Raw genomic sequence first — 15,903 nt, 5'->3', positions numbered from 1 at the left:
TTTTTTTATTAAAAATTTCCACCTCCTCTTTGCCTCCCATTTCCCTTCCCCTCCCCCCACTCCCCTCCCCCTCCGTCTCCAATCCAAAGAGCAGTCAGGGTTCCCTGCCCTGTGGGAAGTCCACGGTCCTCCCCCCTCCATCCAGGTCTAGGAAGGTGAACATCCAAACAGGCTAGGCTCCCACAAAGCCAGTACATGCAGTAGGATCAAAACCCAGTGCCATTGTCCTTGGCTTCTCAGCAGCCCTCATTGGCAGCCATGTTCAGAGAGTCCGGTTTTATCCCATGCTTTTTCAGTCCCAGTCCAGCTGGCCTTGGTGAGCTCCCAGTAGATCAGTCCCACAGTCTCAGTTGGTGTGTGCAACCCTAGTGGTCCTGACTTTCTTGCTCATGTTCTCCCTCCTACTGCTGCTCATTGGGACCTTGGGAGCTCAGTCCAGTGCTCCAGTGTGGGTCTCTGTCTCTATCTCCATCCATCACCAGATGAAGGTTCTATGGTGATATGCAAGATATTCATCAGTATGGCTATAGGATCAGGGCGTTTCAGGCTCTCTCTCCTCAGCTGCCCAAGAAACTAGCTGAGGACGTCTCCCTGAACCCCTGGAACCCCTTTAGATTCAATTGCCAACCAAAAAAGGGAGAAAGGGAGGGAGGGTGTGAGGGAGGGAAGAGGGAGGGAGGAAGGGAGGGAGGGAGGGAGGGAGGGAGGGAGGGAGGGAGGGAGGGAGAAAAGATAACTAAAGTGAAATGCTGTCACTCTCACACCGGAATTTCAGCAGTGAGCTGTTGATCCGACCTATGGAGAAAAAAACTTACAACCCTAATTAAGTCAATTAAGCAAGCTTTATTAACTCTGCCTAGGACTGACTCAACAATATGAGATTTGAAAATACAGAGAGGGTTAACATTTCAGGTCCTCTCCTAGGGAAAAATATAAAAGTGTAATTTTGCAACATAAGAAATTTTACAGAAAAAAATTTGACTGTTTGACAAACAGTCTTGGCAGAACACCTGGTGTTACTGGGTGAAGCACGTGTGAACTAAACCTGAGTTTTATAGCAAAAGAAACAAATTATTCTGACCTTATAAAAAAATGGCTTTTTCCACTAATATGGAATCAGGTTGTCTGAACAGGATGCCATATTTATACAAAAACAATCCTAAGTTTATCTCTTCCTTCCTTTCTTTCTTTCTTTCTTTTTTCTCTTTGTAGCCTTGGCAGTCCTAGAACTAGCTCTGTAACCCAGGCTCTCCTGGAACTCACAGAGATCCTCCTGCTTCTGCCACTTAAGTGCTGCTGGATTAAAGGTGTGTACCACCTAAAGTCTCTAACCATGCATTTTAAGAAAGTGTGATAAAGGAATCACACCTGAGGTCCAGCTTTCTCACACTGGTCCATCAAGAGGTTCTCAGAGCTGGAGACTCCCGTGTTTACATTGGACAGGATGCTACTTTCAGGAGGCTAGCTGAAACCATACAGTGACCTCAGTCTCTTTTGTGTGGTGCAGTCAAGGTCACTTGATCAAAGATGTTGTCTAATCCCAAAGGAGACTGTTGATTGCTTTTAGAATGTCCACACTGGAAAAAAAAAAACGACCCTGAACGTACAGACTGTTTCCTGAGTAAGGAAGGAACCTCACATTTGAGGCACTTTATCAGGCATATTAATATAGCAGTTATACCTTCATACCCTCAACAAATTCTCTAACTACTGACAAAAACATTTTAAGAAGCCCTGAGGTTCCTGCTATGAAACTACTGTGCAGGTGATTCAGTTACCCACCTAATCCCATCCTGTTGACACCTTAACACTGGATTTCATCCCCTGTTGAGGCAATAAAACCAGATTCCTGTTTTTCTAGTCCTGAACACACTAAATACTTCGAAGATTCTTCAGTATTGATTTGCATCCAGGCCAAAAGGAAAAGACTAACAAAGAGTGTGAAGTAACAGGATTTGTTTGCTCAAGTACAATAAATAAAATAGCCCCCCCCCCCCAGTGTGTTCTATATAGCTGAGCCAAAGAAAGACTTTATAGGATACAGCTACAAAAAGTACATTGAATAAAAAAGTCCCTCCAGTGTCAGATACATAGCAAACCCTAAAGAAAGATTTTACAAGAAACAGTTAAAGAAGACAGTTTGGCCAGCACCTTGCAGGCTTAGCAGAAATCCTGCATCCAAGCCTGTGAGTGGTAAATTAGCCTCTGCCCTGCTCAGAGTCCCTGAGTACTAGTAGAGGCAATGGAGATGTCCCCTAGGAACCCAGAAGCTATCAGGAGTTTAATTCATATTAGGAACCTGGAAAGTTACTTCCACATGCAGTCTTGCTAGAGACTCAGCAAGGCCAGGCAAGGGCACAGAGGAAGGAGGATGATTCACACTTCCTGGGGACACAGATGCAAGTCTCTTGTTTCCAGGGACTCCTCAAGTTCACGGTGTGTCCACAGGAGCCAGGGTCAGCAATTGGAGTGAGCACTATTAAACAACCAGAGACCTCCACCTTTGCTTGTTCTTCTTGGTTCTGAATCTTCCTTCCTGAGTGCCCATGGCTCTCTGAGCAGGCAAGAACCTGGCTGAAGTGTGACATGGGTAATTCTCCTTGTCGGGACCATTTGTGTCCCAGTGCCCTCTGTGTCTGGGCTGGTGAATAACAACAGCATCAACTGGCAGAGTGGACTCGGTTTTCCTGAGGTTCAGTGGGGGTTTCGGGCGGTTGTGTTCCAGAAGCGCTTTCCACTGGTCTAAGGTAATTTCTTTGTCTGCAGTGCTCTCCACGGGCCTGTGTGGCTCCGCAGCCCCCACACAAGATCCTCTGTTGAGCTTTCTCTGTTGGTCTTGGCCAACTGTGCCTACTGGCCCAGTGACACTGTCCTTTTCGAGTTCAGTCTCCCGAACATAGAGAAGCACATAGGCTGGCTCACTCAGGACAGAAGTCACATCACACCTGGCGACTTTCGAGTCGTCCATCTTATACCACTTCCCATTGCCAGCTCTGACATAACAGAAGTAATGTCCACTGTGACACGTCAAACCGGCATGGACCAGCACAGCATAGAGTACATAGACCGATGGTCCTCTATTTGGCTGAGTCATGTATGGCCGCAGGTCAAGGGACTCAGGGTAGCTCACTTTTCTGTCGACTTTGTCGCCCGTGAAACCTGAGAAGCGATTCAAGACCAGCATGAGAACCTTCGGGGCAGTTTGGACCATCAGGGTCTTCGAAGCTGTCGTCTTCCCCTGGCAATGGTCACAGTGGTAGGCATTTTCTCCACACAGCACTTCGGCCTGCACTAAATCCTCCAAGGCTTGCTTCACACTCTGAGCCTCGTGGATATCCAGGGATATGTCCAGGAACGGGTTAAAGGAATCTGAGGTGCCCTGGCAGTGGAGACACTTGATCTGAGATCTCCATGAGCCTCCAAATATCGCGTGGATAGGGGTGCTGTTCTCAGATGGGGCTCCTGAGTGCTTGCTCCCTCGAAGGCAGGATCCGTGCATGGCGTTCAGGGTGAACATCAGAAACTCGTGGGCATCCTCCTGCTTGTGCTTGTGGAAGGCGTCAGTCAGCTTCTTTGAAGGCTGCATGACCTCCCCGGACTGGCGGAAACTCTGGGTCACATGAGCTTCCATGGCACACATTGGACAGCCTCCCTGGTGACCGCAGCTCTGAGAGTGCTCCCGGGAGAGCATGTAGTTGGCAAGAGGTGGCGTGTGCGTCAGACACTGCAAGGCTGCATTAAGGTAGCAACTGTTTCCAGTGTTCTGGAGACCCGCACCCACGCTGTGGAACCTCTCCCAACTCATTCTGGGCTTGGCCCTGGCAGCCAGCTCTACTACCACTAGCCCTTCATCTGGACGCAGGTCTGGGGCGGCAGGAGCTGCCAGGGCTGACAGTGCTGAAGGATAAGAACAAACAGATAAGTCAGGATCAACAGTGTTGGTCGAGGACTTCCGAGCTGGAGTGGCCTTGCAGTGAGATTCACCTTCTGAGAGCCACTGGGCTGCCTCCATGTCTCCAGATGCCACTTCCAAACACCTTGCTGAGGTCTTCTCAGAGAGAACAAAGGGGATGCGTTTCCTTCTGAAAAGCACTCCAAATGAGGAAGGCACCCAAAGGCTCAGCTTTTAAATTTCAATCCTCTGACCACACCCACTAATCCCTGCTGGATCAGCCAATCACCTACAAGCCTCTACTTGCCTAGGGCAATCTGGGGTGTGGTTTATGCAAAGCAGTACTGGAATCTGATCTCTTTGGAGCCCATTTCCCTAGGTGTCTTAAGCTTGGGTTTTCCTTTTAACAAAACCATAAAACCCCAGCAGATAAAGCAAGGATGAATGGGCCTACTGTACAAGAGTCTCCTTCATGCTGTCAGTCCCACCAAATGACAGTGTAGACTACCAACCCGAATTGGTTCTGGACCAATTAAGCAGGCTTTACATCTGTGCACAAGAGCAGGACCAGGGGCGGTGCTGCCTACCTCACCCACCATCCCTATGTGTGTGTGTGTGTGGTTGGGGGGGGGGAGGGGTGCTCAGGAGATCAGCAGCAAATTTTCTTTCCGGACTCCTTTTAGAGGGAAAAAGTCTGTGGGTCTTCATGTAGAGCAAATTCTAACTGTTCTTAATAACAACCAAAGTCAGATATTATGGGGTGAAAGGTGAGAGATAAGAGAAACATAGCGGCCAGCTTCTAGAAAGACCTTTCATCTCTACTGATGATGAGACCAAAGAGGCGATCCTGTCTTCAGACTGTACCTCTGACTCTATCTCCAGACATCATCTGTCTCTTCCAAACCTCGGACTGCACTGAGCTCCTGTGTCTTCCTGCCTTAGATTCCACTCTCTGCCCAGCCATATCACTCCTGTCTCCAAATCCCTAGTGCTGGGATTAAAGGTGTGGAATCCAAAGTCCTGGCTGGGATTAACTTTGTGACCTCCATTTTTCTTTTAGACAGATTCAATCTCCTGTGAATCTCTCTAATTCAATCAAGCGTGGCCTTGATCCAAATGGCTGTGTTTGCCTAGGATTAATCCTGGGATTAAAGGTATGTGCCACCTGGACTTAATGGTAGATCTGTACTCATATCTTCAAGCAAGCTTTATTAGTCAACACAGAAACAAAATATCACTACATCTTCAGAGGCTCAAGAGATCATCAGCAACTTAACTTTTTGTTTGTTTCTGGTTTGTGAATTTTTTTTTGTCGTTTTTCCTAGACATGGCTTCTGTGTAGCTTTAGAGTATGTCGTGGAACTTGCTCTTGTAGACCAGGCTGGCCTCATACTCACATAGATCCACCTCTCTTTGTCTCTGAAATGATGGGATTAAATCTGTTCCACCTGAAAGACTTTGGGGCACCTTAGCACTACTGCACCCCCCTTCCTGGGAACCAGGCCCTTAACATTAGAAGGCACCTTAGCATTACTGCACTCCCCTTCCTGGGAACCAGGACCCTGGTATCCAACCATGCGTGCACAGGAGCTTTGAGTATTTTCCATCCCCATTGTAGTCTTTCTTCAATAGACCCGGACCCTGGAACTGGGGTGAGACGACCTGCAGGTGTTCCTCCTTGTAACCACCGTAACATTGATCAAGTAGAGTTAGCTGACCATTGTATGAACTAGCCAAAATAGTTGACAAATGATTGTTGGACTTTCCCTTTGATTCTGTACTACCCCCTCCCTGATTTTGTGGTTTTTTCCTTTAAAAGAGCTTGTAATAGACAAAGCAGGCGTCCTTCTCCTCTCTAAGCTGAGGGACCTCTGCCATGGCAGAATAAAAATTCCTCTTTCTATTGCATCAACCGTGCTGTGAGTGTCTCTTGGGGCGACCTCCTCCTTGGTGGAGCTTTAGGGCCCAACACACCACCACCCGGCAAAACTTAACTTTCTAAACTGGGAAAGTCTGAGTGTCACCAGATGGAAATTTGCCAGCATAGGAACTTGTCAGGTAGAAGAAAAAAAGTTAGCATTATGACACTATTTAACAGGACACTTTGTGAGGGTTTTGTAATTTGAAATGGGAGAATCAACTTCTGATTTGAATCTTTGTGGGGTATGAAGACATATCTTAAAAACATGGCGACTTTGGGAGAGGGTTGAAGTGGAGAGGAAAGGCAGGGACGAGAGCAGAGAAAAATGTAGAGCTGAATAAAATTCAATTTAAAAAACCAAAAATATCCAGGACTTTCATCCAGATCTAATCTGGGCAAAAGCTTCTGCTGGAAGCCTATCTCAGGACAGGGAAGAAGGCAGCTCTTGCTCTTTGTGCCTGCTTGCTCTTGACTTGATAGCAAGTTCATTTATTCCGTGGCTGTAGAGGCTACTTCTTAGAGATTCCAGCATATGTTGAAAACCAGCTAAGAATTTCAGGCTTCTGGCCTGCACAACTACAGCATTTTGAACTTTCCATGTGTGGCCAGCCATTGTTGACTAAGTCAATATTCAGAGTAGGCTGTACAGTCCGTCACTCTAGAGAACTCTGACTAAAACTGCTGCACACTTTGTTCACCCCTTTTACTCAATCACCCAGGATCTCATCCTCTACACTCAAGGTCTTTTGACCTACTGGCTTCTTTGTTAACAATCTGTGATTTAGATACTCATGGACCATGGTGAACACACATGTTTAAAGTAAAAGTATGCTTTAGTGTATCTGGATTTATGTTAAAGACTTCGATTCACTTTGACTTGAGTTTTGTGCATGGTGAAAATTATGAATCAATTTGCATTCTTCTACATGCCTACACTGAATTATACCAGCACTGACGGTTGAAGATGCTTTCTTTTTCCCATTGTATTAACTTTGGCTTCCGTGTTGAAAATCAGCTCCTCTTAGCTGTGTGGATTTACACCTGGTTCTTTGATCTGAATTTATTATTCGACTTCTCTATTTTCCACCAGTATCATGTGGTTTTTATTACTATGGCTCTGGAGTAGAGCTTAAAATCAGGGATGGCGATACCTCCATGAGTTCCTTTATTGTACAGTATTTTGTTTTTCCATAGGAAGTTGAGTGTTCTTTTTTCAAGGTCTGTAAAGAGTAATGTTGCATTTTGATTGCGTAGAATCTTTATATTGCTTTTGGTAAGATGGTCATTTTTACTATGTTAAGCCTACCTATTTATGAGCACAGAAGACCTTCCTACTCTACAATGGGGATGGAAAGTACTCAAAGCTCCCGTGCATGCGTGTTTGGTTACCAGGGTCCTGGTTCCCAGGAAGGGGAGTGCAGTAATGCTAAAGTGCCTTCTAATACTAAGGGCCTGGTTCCCAGGAAGGGGAGTGCAGTAATGCTAAAGTGCCTTCTAATACTAAGGGCCTGGTTCCCAGGAAGGGGGGTGCAGTAGTGCTAAGGTGCCTTCTAATACTAAGGGCCTGGTTCCCAGGAAGGGGAGTGCAGTAATGCTAAAGTGCCTTCTAATACTAAGGGCCTGGTTCCCAGGAAGGGGGGTGCAGTAGTGCTAAGGTGCCTTCTAATGCTAAGGGCCTGGTTCCCAGGAAGGGGAGTGCAGTAGTGCTAAAGTGCCTTCTAATACTAAGGGCCTGGTTCCCAGGAAGGGGGGTGCAGTAGTGCTAAGGTGCCTTCTAATACTAAGGGCCTGGTTCCCAGGAAGGGGGGTGCGGTAGTGCTAAGGTGCCTTCTAATGCTAAAGGCCTGGTTCCCAGGAAGGGGGGGTGCAGTAGTGATAAGGTGCCCCAAAGTCTTTCAGGTGGAACAGATTTAATCCCATCATTTCAGAGACAAAGAGAGGTGGATCTATGTGAGTGTGAGACCAGCCTGGTCTACAAGAGCAAGTTCCACAACACACTAAAGCTACAGAGAAGCCATGTCTTGGAAAAACGACAAAAAAAAATTCACTAACCAGAAACAAACAAACCAAAAGTTAAGTTGCTGATGATCTCTTGAGCCTCTGAAGATGTAGTGATATTTTGTGTCTGTTTTGAAGAATAAAGCTTGCTTGAAGATCTGAGTACAGATCTACCATTAAGTCCAGGTGGCACATACCTTTAATCCCAGGATTAATCCTAGGCAAACACAGCCATTTGGATCAAGGCCACGCTTGATTGAATTCACAGGAGATTGAATCTGTCTAAAAGAAAAATGGAGGTCACAAAGTTAATCCCAGCCAGGACTTTGGATTCCACACCTTTAATCCCAGCACTAGGGATTTGGAGACAGGAGTGATATGGCTGGGCAGAGAGTGGAATCTAAGGCAGGAAGACACAGGAGCTCAGTGCAGTCCGAGGTTTGGAAGAGACAGATGATGTCTGGAGATAGAGTCAGAGGTACAGTCTGAAGACAGGATCGCCTCTTTGGTCTCATCATCAGTAGAGATGAAAGGTCTTTCTAGAAGCTGGCCGCTATGTTTCTCTTATCTCTCACCTTTCACCCCATAATATCTGACTTTGGTTGTTATTAAGAACAGTTAGAATTTGCTCTACATGAAGACCCACAGACTTTTTCCCTCTAAAAGGAGTCCGGAAAGAAAATTTGCTGCTGATCTCCTGAGCACCCCTCCCCCCCCCAACCACACACACACACACATAGGGATGGTGGGTGAGGTAGGCAGCACCGCCCCTGGTCCTGCTCTTGTGCACAGATGTAAAGCCTGCTTAATTGGTCCAGAACCAATTCGGGTTGGTAGTCTACACTGTCATTTGGTGGGACTGACAGCATGAAGGAGACTCTTGTACAGTAGGCCCATTCATCCTTGCTTTATCTGCTGGGGTTTTATGGTTTTGTTAAAAGGAAAACCCAAGCTTAAGACACCTAGGGAAATGGGCTCCAAAGAGATCAGATTCCAGTACTGCTTTGCATAAACCACACCCCAGATTGCCCTAGGCAAGTAGAGGCTTGTAGGTGATTGGCTGATCCAGCAGGGATTAGTGGGTGTGGTCAGAGGATTGAAATTTAAAAGCTGAGCCTTTGGGTGCCTTCCTCATTTGGAGTGCTTTTCAGAAGGAAACGCATCCCCTTTGTTCTCTCTGAGAAGACCTCAGCAAGGTGTTTGGAAGTGGCATCTGGAGACATGGAGGCAGCCCAGTGGCTCTCAGAAGGTGAATCTCACTGCAAGGCCACTCCAGCTCGGAAGTCCTCGACCAACACTGTTGATCCTGACTTATCTGTTTGTTCTTATCCTTCAGCACTGTCAGCCCTGGCAGCTCCTGCCGCCCCAGACCTGCGTCCAGATGAAGGGCTAGTGGTAGTAGAGCTGGCTGCCAGGGCCAAGCCCAGAATGAGTTGGGAGAGGTTCCACAGCGTGGGTGCGGGTCTCCAGAACACTGGAAACAGTTGCTACCTTAATGCAGCCTTGCAGTGTCTGACGCACACGCCACCTCTTGCCAACTACATGCTCTCCCGGGAGCACTCTCAGAGCTGCGGTCACCAGGGAGGCTGTCCAATGTGTGCCATGGAAGCTCATGTGACCCAGAGTTTCCGCCAGTCCGGGGAGGTCATGCAGCCTTCAAAGAAGCTGACTGACGCCTTCCACAAGCACAAGCAGGAGGATGCCCACGAGTTTCTGATGTTCACCCTGAACGCCATGCACGAATCCTGCCTTCGAGGGAGCAAGCACTCAGGAGCCCCATCTGAGAACAGCACCCCTATCCACGCGATATTTGGAGGCTCATGGAGATCTCAGATCAAGTGTCTCCACTGCCAGGGCACCTCAGATTCCTTTAACCCGTTCCTGGACATATCCCTGGATATCCACGAGGCTCAGAGTGTGAAGCAAGCCTTGGAGGATTTAGTGCAGGCCGAAGTGCTGTGTGGAGAAAATGCCTACCACTGTGACCATTGCCAGGGGAAGACGACAGCTTCGAAGACCCTGATGGTCCAAACTGCCCCGAAGGTTCTCATGCTGGTCTTGAATCGCTTCTCAGGTTTCACGGGCGACAAAGTCGACAGAAAAGTGAGCTACCCTGAGTCCCTTGACCTGCGGCCATACATGACTCAGCCAAATAGAGGACCATCGGTCTATGTACTCTATGCTGTGCTGGTCCATGCCGGTTTGACGTGTCACAGTGGACATTACTTCTGTTATGTCAGAGCTGGCAATGGGAAGTGGTATAAGATGGACGACTCGAAAGTCGCCAGGTGTGATGTGACTTCTGTCCTGAGTGAGCCAGCCTATGTGCTTCTCTATGTTCGGGAGACTGAACTCGAAAAGGACAGTGTCACTGGGCCAGTAGGCACAGTTGGCCAAGACCAACAGAGAAAGCTCAACAGAGGATCTTGTGTGGGGGCTGCGGAGCCACACAGGCCCGTGGAGAGCACTGCAGACAAAGAAATTACCTTAGACCAGTGGAAAGCGCTTCTGGAACACAACCGCCCGAAACCCCCACTGAACCTCAGGAAAACCGAGTCCACTCTGCCAGTTGATGCTGTTGTTATTCACCAGCCCAGACACAGAGGGCACTGGGACACAAATGGTCCCGACAAGGAGAATTACCCATGTCACACTTCAGCCAGGTTCTTGCCTGCTCAGAGAGCCATGGGCACTCAGGAAGGAAGATTCAGAACCAAGAAGAACAAGCAAAGGTGGAGGTCTCTGGTTGTTTAATAGTGCTCACTCCAATTGCTGACCCTGGCTCCTGTGGACACACCGTGAACTTGAGGAGTCCCTGGAAACAAGAGACTTGCATCTGTGTCCCCAGGAAGTGTGAATCATCCTCCTTCCTCTGTGCCCTTGCCTGGCCTTGCTGAGTCTCTAGCAAGACTGCATGTGGAAGTAACTTTCCAGGTTCCTAATATGAATTAAACTCCTGAAAGCTTCTGGGTTCCTAGGGGACATCTCCATTGCCTCTACTAGTACTCAGGGACTCTGAGCAGGGCAGAGGCTAATTTACCACTCACAGGCTTGGATGCAGGATTTCTGCTAAGCCTGCAAGGTGCTGGCCAAACTGTCTTCTTTAACTGTTTTTTGTAAAATCTTTCTTTAGGGTTTGCTATGTATCTGACATTGGAGGGACTTTTTTATTCAATGTACTTTTCGTAGTATCCTATAAAGTCTTTTTTTTTTTTTTGACTCAGCTATATAGAACACACTGGAGGGGCTATTTTATTCATTGTACTTGAGCAAATAAATCCTGTTACTTCACACTCTTTGTCAGTCTTTTCCTTTTGGCCTGGATGCAAATCAATACTGAAGAATCTTCGAAGTATTTAGTGTGTTCAGGACTAGAAAAACAGGAATCTGGTTTTATTGCCTCAACAGGGGATGAAATCCAGTGTTAAGGTGTCAACAGGATGGGATTAGGTGGGTAACTGAATCACCTGCACAGTAGTTTCATAGCAGGGGCCTCAGGGCTTCTTAAAATGTTTTTGTCAGTAGTTAGAGAATTTGTTGAGGGTATGAAGGTATAACTGCTATATTAATATGCCTGGAAAAGTGCCTCAAATGTGAGGTCCCTTCCTTACTCAGGAAACAGACTACACATTCAGGGTCATTTTTTTTTTCAGTGTGGACATTCTAAAAGCAATCAACAGTCTCCTTTGGGATTAGACAACATCTTTGATCAAGTGACCTTGACTGCACCACACAAAAGAGACTGAGGTCACTGTATGGTTTCAGCTAGCCTCCTGAAAGTAGCATCCTGTCCAATGTAAACACGGGAGTCTCCAGCTCTGAGAACCTCTTGATGGACCAGTGTGAGAAAGCTGGACCTCAGGTGTGATTCCTTTATCACACTTTCTTAAAATGCATGGTTAGAGACTTTAGGTGGTACACACCTTTAATCCAGCAGCACTTAAGTGGCAGAAGCAGGAGGATCTCTGTGAGTTCCAGGAGAGCCTGGGTTACAGAGCTAGTTCTAGGACTGCCAAGGCTACAAAGAGAAAAAAGAAAAAAAAAAGAAAGGAAGGAAGAGATAAACTTAGGATTGTTTTTGTATAAATATGGCATCCTGTTCGGACAACCTGATTCCATATTAGTGGAAAAAGCCATTTTTTATAAGGTCAGAATAATTTGTTTCTTTTGCTATAAAACTCAGGTTTAGTTCACACGTGCTTCACCCAGTTAACACCAGGTGTTCTGCCAAGACTGTTTGTCAAACAGTCAAATTTTTTTCTGTAAAATTTCTTATGTTGCAAAATTACACTTTTATATTTTTCCCTAGGAGAGGACCTGAAATGTTAACCCTCTCTGTATTTTCAAATCTCATATTGTTGAGTCAGTCCTAGGCAGAGTTAATAAAGCTTGCTTAATTGACTTAATTAGGGTTGTAAGTTTTTTTTCTCCATAGGTCGGATCAACAACTCACTGATTAAATTCTGGTGTGAGAGTGACAGCATTTCACTTTAGTCATCTTTTCTCTTTCCCTTCTTACTCACATCCTCCCTTCCTTCTTCCTTCCCCCCTCCCTCCTTTCTTCCCTTTTTTCATACTTTTTTCCTACCTCTTCTTCTCTCATACAATACACTCAGGCTGGAGTCTCCTCTTTTTCCTCTTTTCCCTGTTACTCTCACACATCACCTTCCCCCACATCCACTCCTCCTTTATTTCATTCAGAAAAGAACAGGCCTCCCAAGAATATCAACCTAACAGTGCATAACAAGACACCGTAAGACCAAGTACAAACCCTCATATCAAGTCTGAATGAGGCAACACAGTAGAAGGAGAATGGTCCCAAGATCAGGCAAAAGAGTCAGAGACCCCCCCCCACACACACACACACACTCCCACTGTTAGGAGTCTCTCAAAAATCACAAAGCTAAACAACCATAACATATATGCAGGGATAACATAAATGCAGCTCACACCCATGGAGGCTTTTTGATTCTGCTTCAGTCTCTGTTGCCCCCCTTTGAGCCTTGCTTAGCTGATTCTGTGGACCATGATCTCTTCCTCCTACAGTCATTCCTTCTGCTCTTCTGCAAGATTCCCTGAGCTCTGTCTAATGTCTGGCTTTGGGTCTTTGCATCTTCTCCCATCAGTTACAAGAGAAAAGGGTAGGAACTAGTGTATGAATACAGCAGAAAAATTGAAAATAAATCATTTATTTATCTACTTGTTTATTTATTCAAATCACCATTTATATATTTGTTTGTTTGTTTTGTCAGTTGTGTTTGATTCGACCTTAGGTCTTGGGTTATCTAGTCTCTTGTTTCTGGTTATCCATGCAGTTTTGCGCATGGTCTCCTCTTGGCATGGACCACAGGTTAGACCAGTTGTTAGTTGGCCACTCCTACAATTCTGAGACACCATTGTCCTAGCAGGTCTTGAAAGCAGAACAGATTTTAATCCAATCATGTTTTATGAATAATCATGTTCTTAAAAGCTATAGTCTTTCTTTGGCTAGTTTAGAGCACCTCTTAAACCTTTTACATTGTATCAAAATCTACAATTCTTAACGTATGCATTAAGTTCAAACATTTACAGCATATGTCAAACCTTTCTCAACATCTTATAAGTAGTTACAAACATTATCATGTCAATACCATAATCAATAATAAATCCACAATTAAATCCAAACATTTGTAGAGCACATCAAAATTTTCTCAACATCTTATAAATAGTTATAAACATTACCAGGACAGTAAATCTAGGATGGGAATTAACAATCAATCCAAAATTAAACATGTCACAAATTTCTTAAATCCACATTAATCAAAAGACAAGAAAAGCTTTTCTGATTGATGAGAGTACAGTGATATTGCTGTTATCAAATACCAGTTCCAGTCTCTGAACAGCAGTTAAACCCTGAGACTACCTTCTTAAGTGAGGAGGGGTTTTAGTCATTCATTATTTTGAGTCTTTCTTTCTGTAAGGGGGAAAGCTTGGGTCTTAGTTTTCAGGTCCAATATTTTAATGAAAATGAGTTCTGTGTCCCAAAGATTAAAACAGTCAGATTTTCAGTCTGCATTTCTAGTTCATCTCCAAAGCAAACAGGATTTAAACTGCTGATAATTGTGGTCATCATGCAGCAGGTCATCTCAGTAGGGCATCTGTGTCTGTGTCTGGGATGTTTGGAGGCAGCTCAGCATCTGTCCTTCAGTGCAGCACAACACCCTACAGTGCAAAGTGGTGGTCCATGGATCAGGCACTCCTCTCTGTGGGGGCAGGGAAAATTGGACCAAGGACTCCTCTCCAACTCCTTTCTCCAACTCCTATATGGGTACCTTTGCAGCTATGATGTCATCAGGTCTGCCACTTCTTTACTGTATATGCAGTCATCTCATCCAACTTTATTTTCTCTCTGTGAAAAAAAGGAAGCACATCCTGAACCCCAAATTTATATAAGCTTGACCTTTTCATAATTCATTGCAAGGGCTTTTTCATCTTGCCTTAACAAAGGTCACCTTGGTGCCATCATGCCAGATCTGTCTGTAGCAGATCTGTCTGGTATAGGAGGTCCTTCTGTCTGTGTGTTGCTTTTATTGGTCAATCAATAAAAAACTGGTTTGAGCCTATGGCAGGGAAGAACAGAACTAGTCAAGGAAAGTTAGGCTGTATGCTGAGAGAAAGAAGGGTGGAGTCTGAGGGACACCATGGAGCTGCTGCCAGAGTCAGACATGCTGAAATTTTGCCACATGGCGATTCACAGATTAATAGAAATAGGTTAAATTAATATGTAAGAGTTAGCTAATAAAAAGCTAGAGCTAATGGGCCAAGCTGTGATTTAATTAATACTGTTTCTGTGTGATTATGATGGGGCTAAACTAGCCAGGCTGCCAAGAACCAACAAACAACTCTCTCCTCCAACATCTGCCTGCAACTTTTATCCTCTTAGTTGTTTTCAAGGAGCTATATCACGCTCCACAATTCTTTTTCATTATTAACCATATATGCTGTTCTTCTATTGGAAGAGCCATTTTTAAAATTCTGCATAACATCCTTTAATGGATCTTTAGCTATAACATTAGCAAAATAGAGTTCTGCAAATTGCAGCAACAATCATCTAGGAAAAGATTATTACTCTGACCTTTAAATCGAGCAAACACTATTGTCCAAGAATCACTATCTTAAAATTATCAATTAATTTATTGCTTAGAATAAAATACATTGATCATAGTCAGTACTCTGCTAAAATATCTTCTAGATTCCATCCTGCTTTTTTGTATTTGACAAGTTACTGCTTTAAATTAAGATTTTAATATCTTAACTGGCAAAAATTCGAAGGTGCATTCTGTTTTTTTCATAAAACTGCTATAGAATAAGTTTTGTACTTAACATACACACTTGCCATAGCTGAATCATAATTAATATACTGTACTTGATGATTATTGTATATTCTACATGATCTATACTCCACCTGCTTGAGTACCTGTTTGGCGGCTTCTATAAGCTCTCAACTGGAAATTGGTTCATTGCTCCCTTTGAGAATTTTACTTAGTGGCTTAAGATCTCCCACAAGAATACTATAATTAGGGCTTTAGCCATTGAATATCTAATTAAAACTTTGTAGCTATCTTCCTTATAACTTGCAAGACTGCCAACTGATAATAAAATCAAAAAAGAAAGCATATTCAACTAATGATGCTAGCCTAATTAGACATCAACATGTAGAAGAATGAAAACAGATCCATATTTATCTCTATGCACAAAAATGAAATCCAAATGAATCAAAGACCTCAACATAAAACCAACCATATTGAACCTCACAGAAGAAAAATTTAGAAGTACATTTGAAGACATTGGTACATCTCAAACACAGCCTTAGTGGTACAGACATTGACAGAAACAATAAATGAAATCTCCTGAATTTAAAAGCTTCTGTATACCAAAGAACATAGTCAACAAGACACAAAATCAGCATATAGAATGGGAAAAATCCTTAATTATCCACTCCAAAAACATACAAAGAGCTCAGGAAATTAGTCATCAAAAGAACAAATAATCCAATAAAAATATATGGTACAGACCTAAACTGAAAACTCTCAGCAGATAAACTTAAAATGAC

General features: G+C 44.6%; 2 protein-coding genes across 2 annotated transcripts; one reads left to right on the top strand and one right to left on the bottom strand.

The window, feature by feature from the left end:
• Positions 1–2,479: 2,479 nt before the first annotated feature.
• Positions 2,480–4,012, bottom strand: LOC142851299 (ubiquitin carboxyl-terminal hydrolase 17-like protein B). Its single transcript, XM_075975176.1, has one exon. The coding sequence runs from the start codon at positions 4,010–4,012 to the stop codon at positions 2,480–2,482; it is 1,533 nt and encodes a 510-aa protein (XP_075831291.1).
• Positions 4,013–9,032: 5,020 nt separating this feature from the next.
• LOC142851298 (ubiquitin carboxyl-terminal hydrolase 17-like protein B) lies at positions 9,033–10,565 on the top strand. The gene has a single exon (XM_075975175.1). The coding sequence runs from the start codon at positions 9,033–9,035 to the stop codon at positions 10,563–10,565; it is 1,533 nt and encodes a 510-aa protein (XP_075831290.1).
• The last annotated feature ends 5,338 nt before the right edge of the window (positions 10,566–15,903 follow it).

This window comes from Microtus pennsylvanicus, chromosome 5 (genome assembly GCF_037038515.1).
Source record: "Microtus pennsylvanicus isolate mMicPen1 chromosome 5, mMicPen1.hap1, whole genome shotgun sequence".
NCBI classification, from domain to species: domain Eukaryota; kingdom Metazoa; phylum Chordata; class Mammalia; order Rodentia; family Cricetidae; genus Microtus; species Microtus pennsylvanicus.
Note: the sequence above shows the minus strand (reverse complement) of the source record. Positions and strands in the feature narration are given on the sequence as shown.

Bases quoted from the DNA above. Each gene is read 5' to 3' on its own strand.
- LOC142851298 (XM_075975175.1), top strand. From the start codon at position 9,033: ATGGAGGCAGCCCAGTGGCTCTCAGAAGGTGAATCTCACTGCAAGGCC.
- LOC142851299 (XM_075975176.1), bottom strand. From the start codon at position 4,012: ATGGAGGCAGCCCAGTGGCTCTCAGAAGGTGAATCTCACTGCAAGGCC.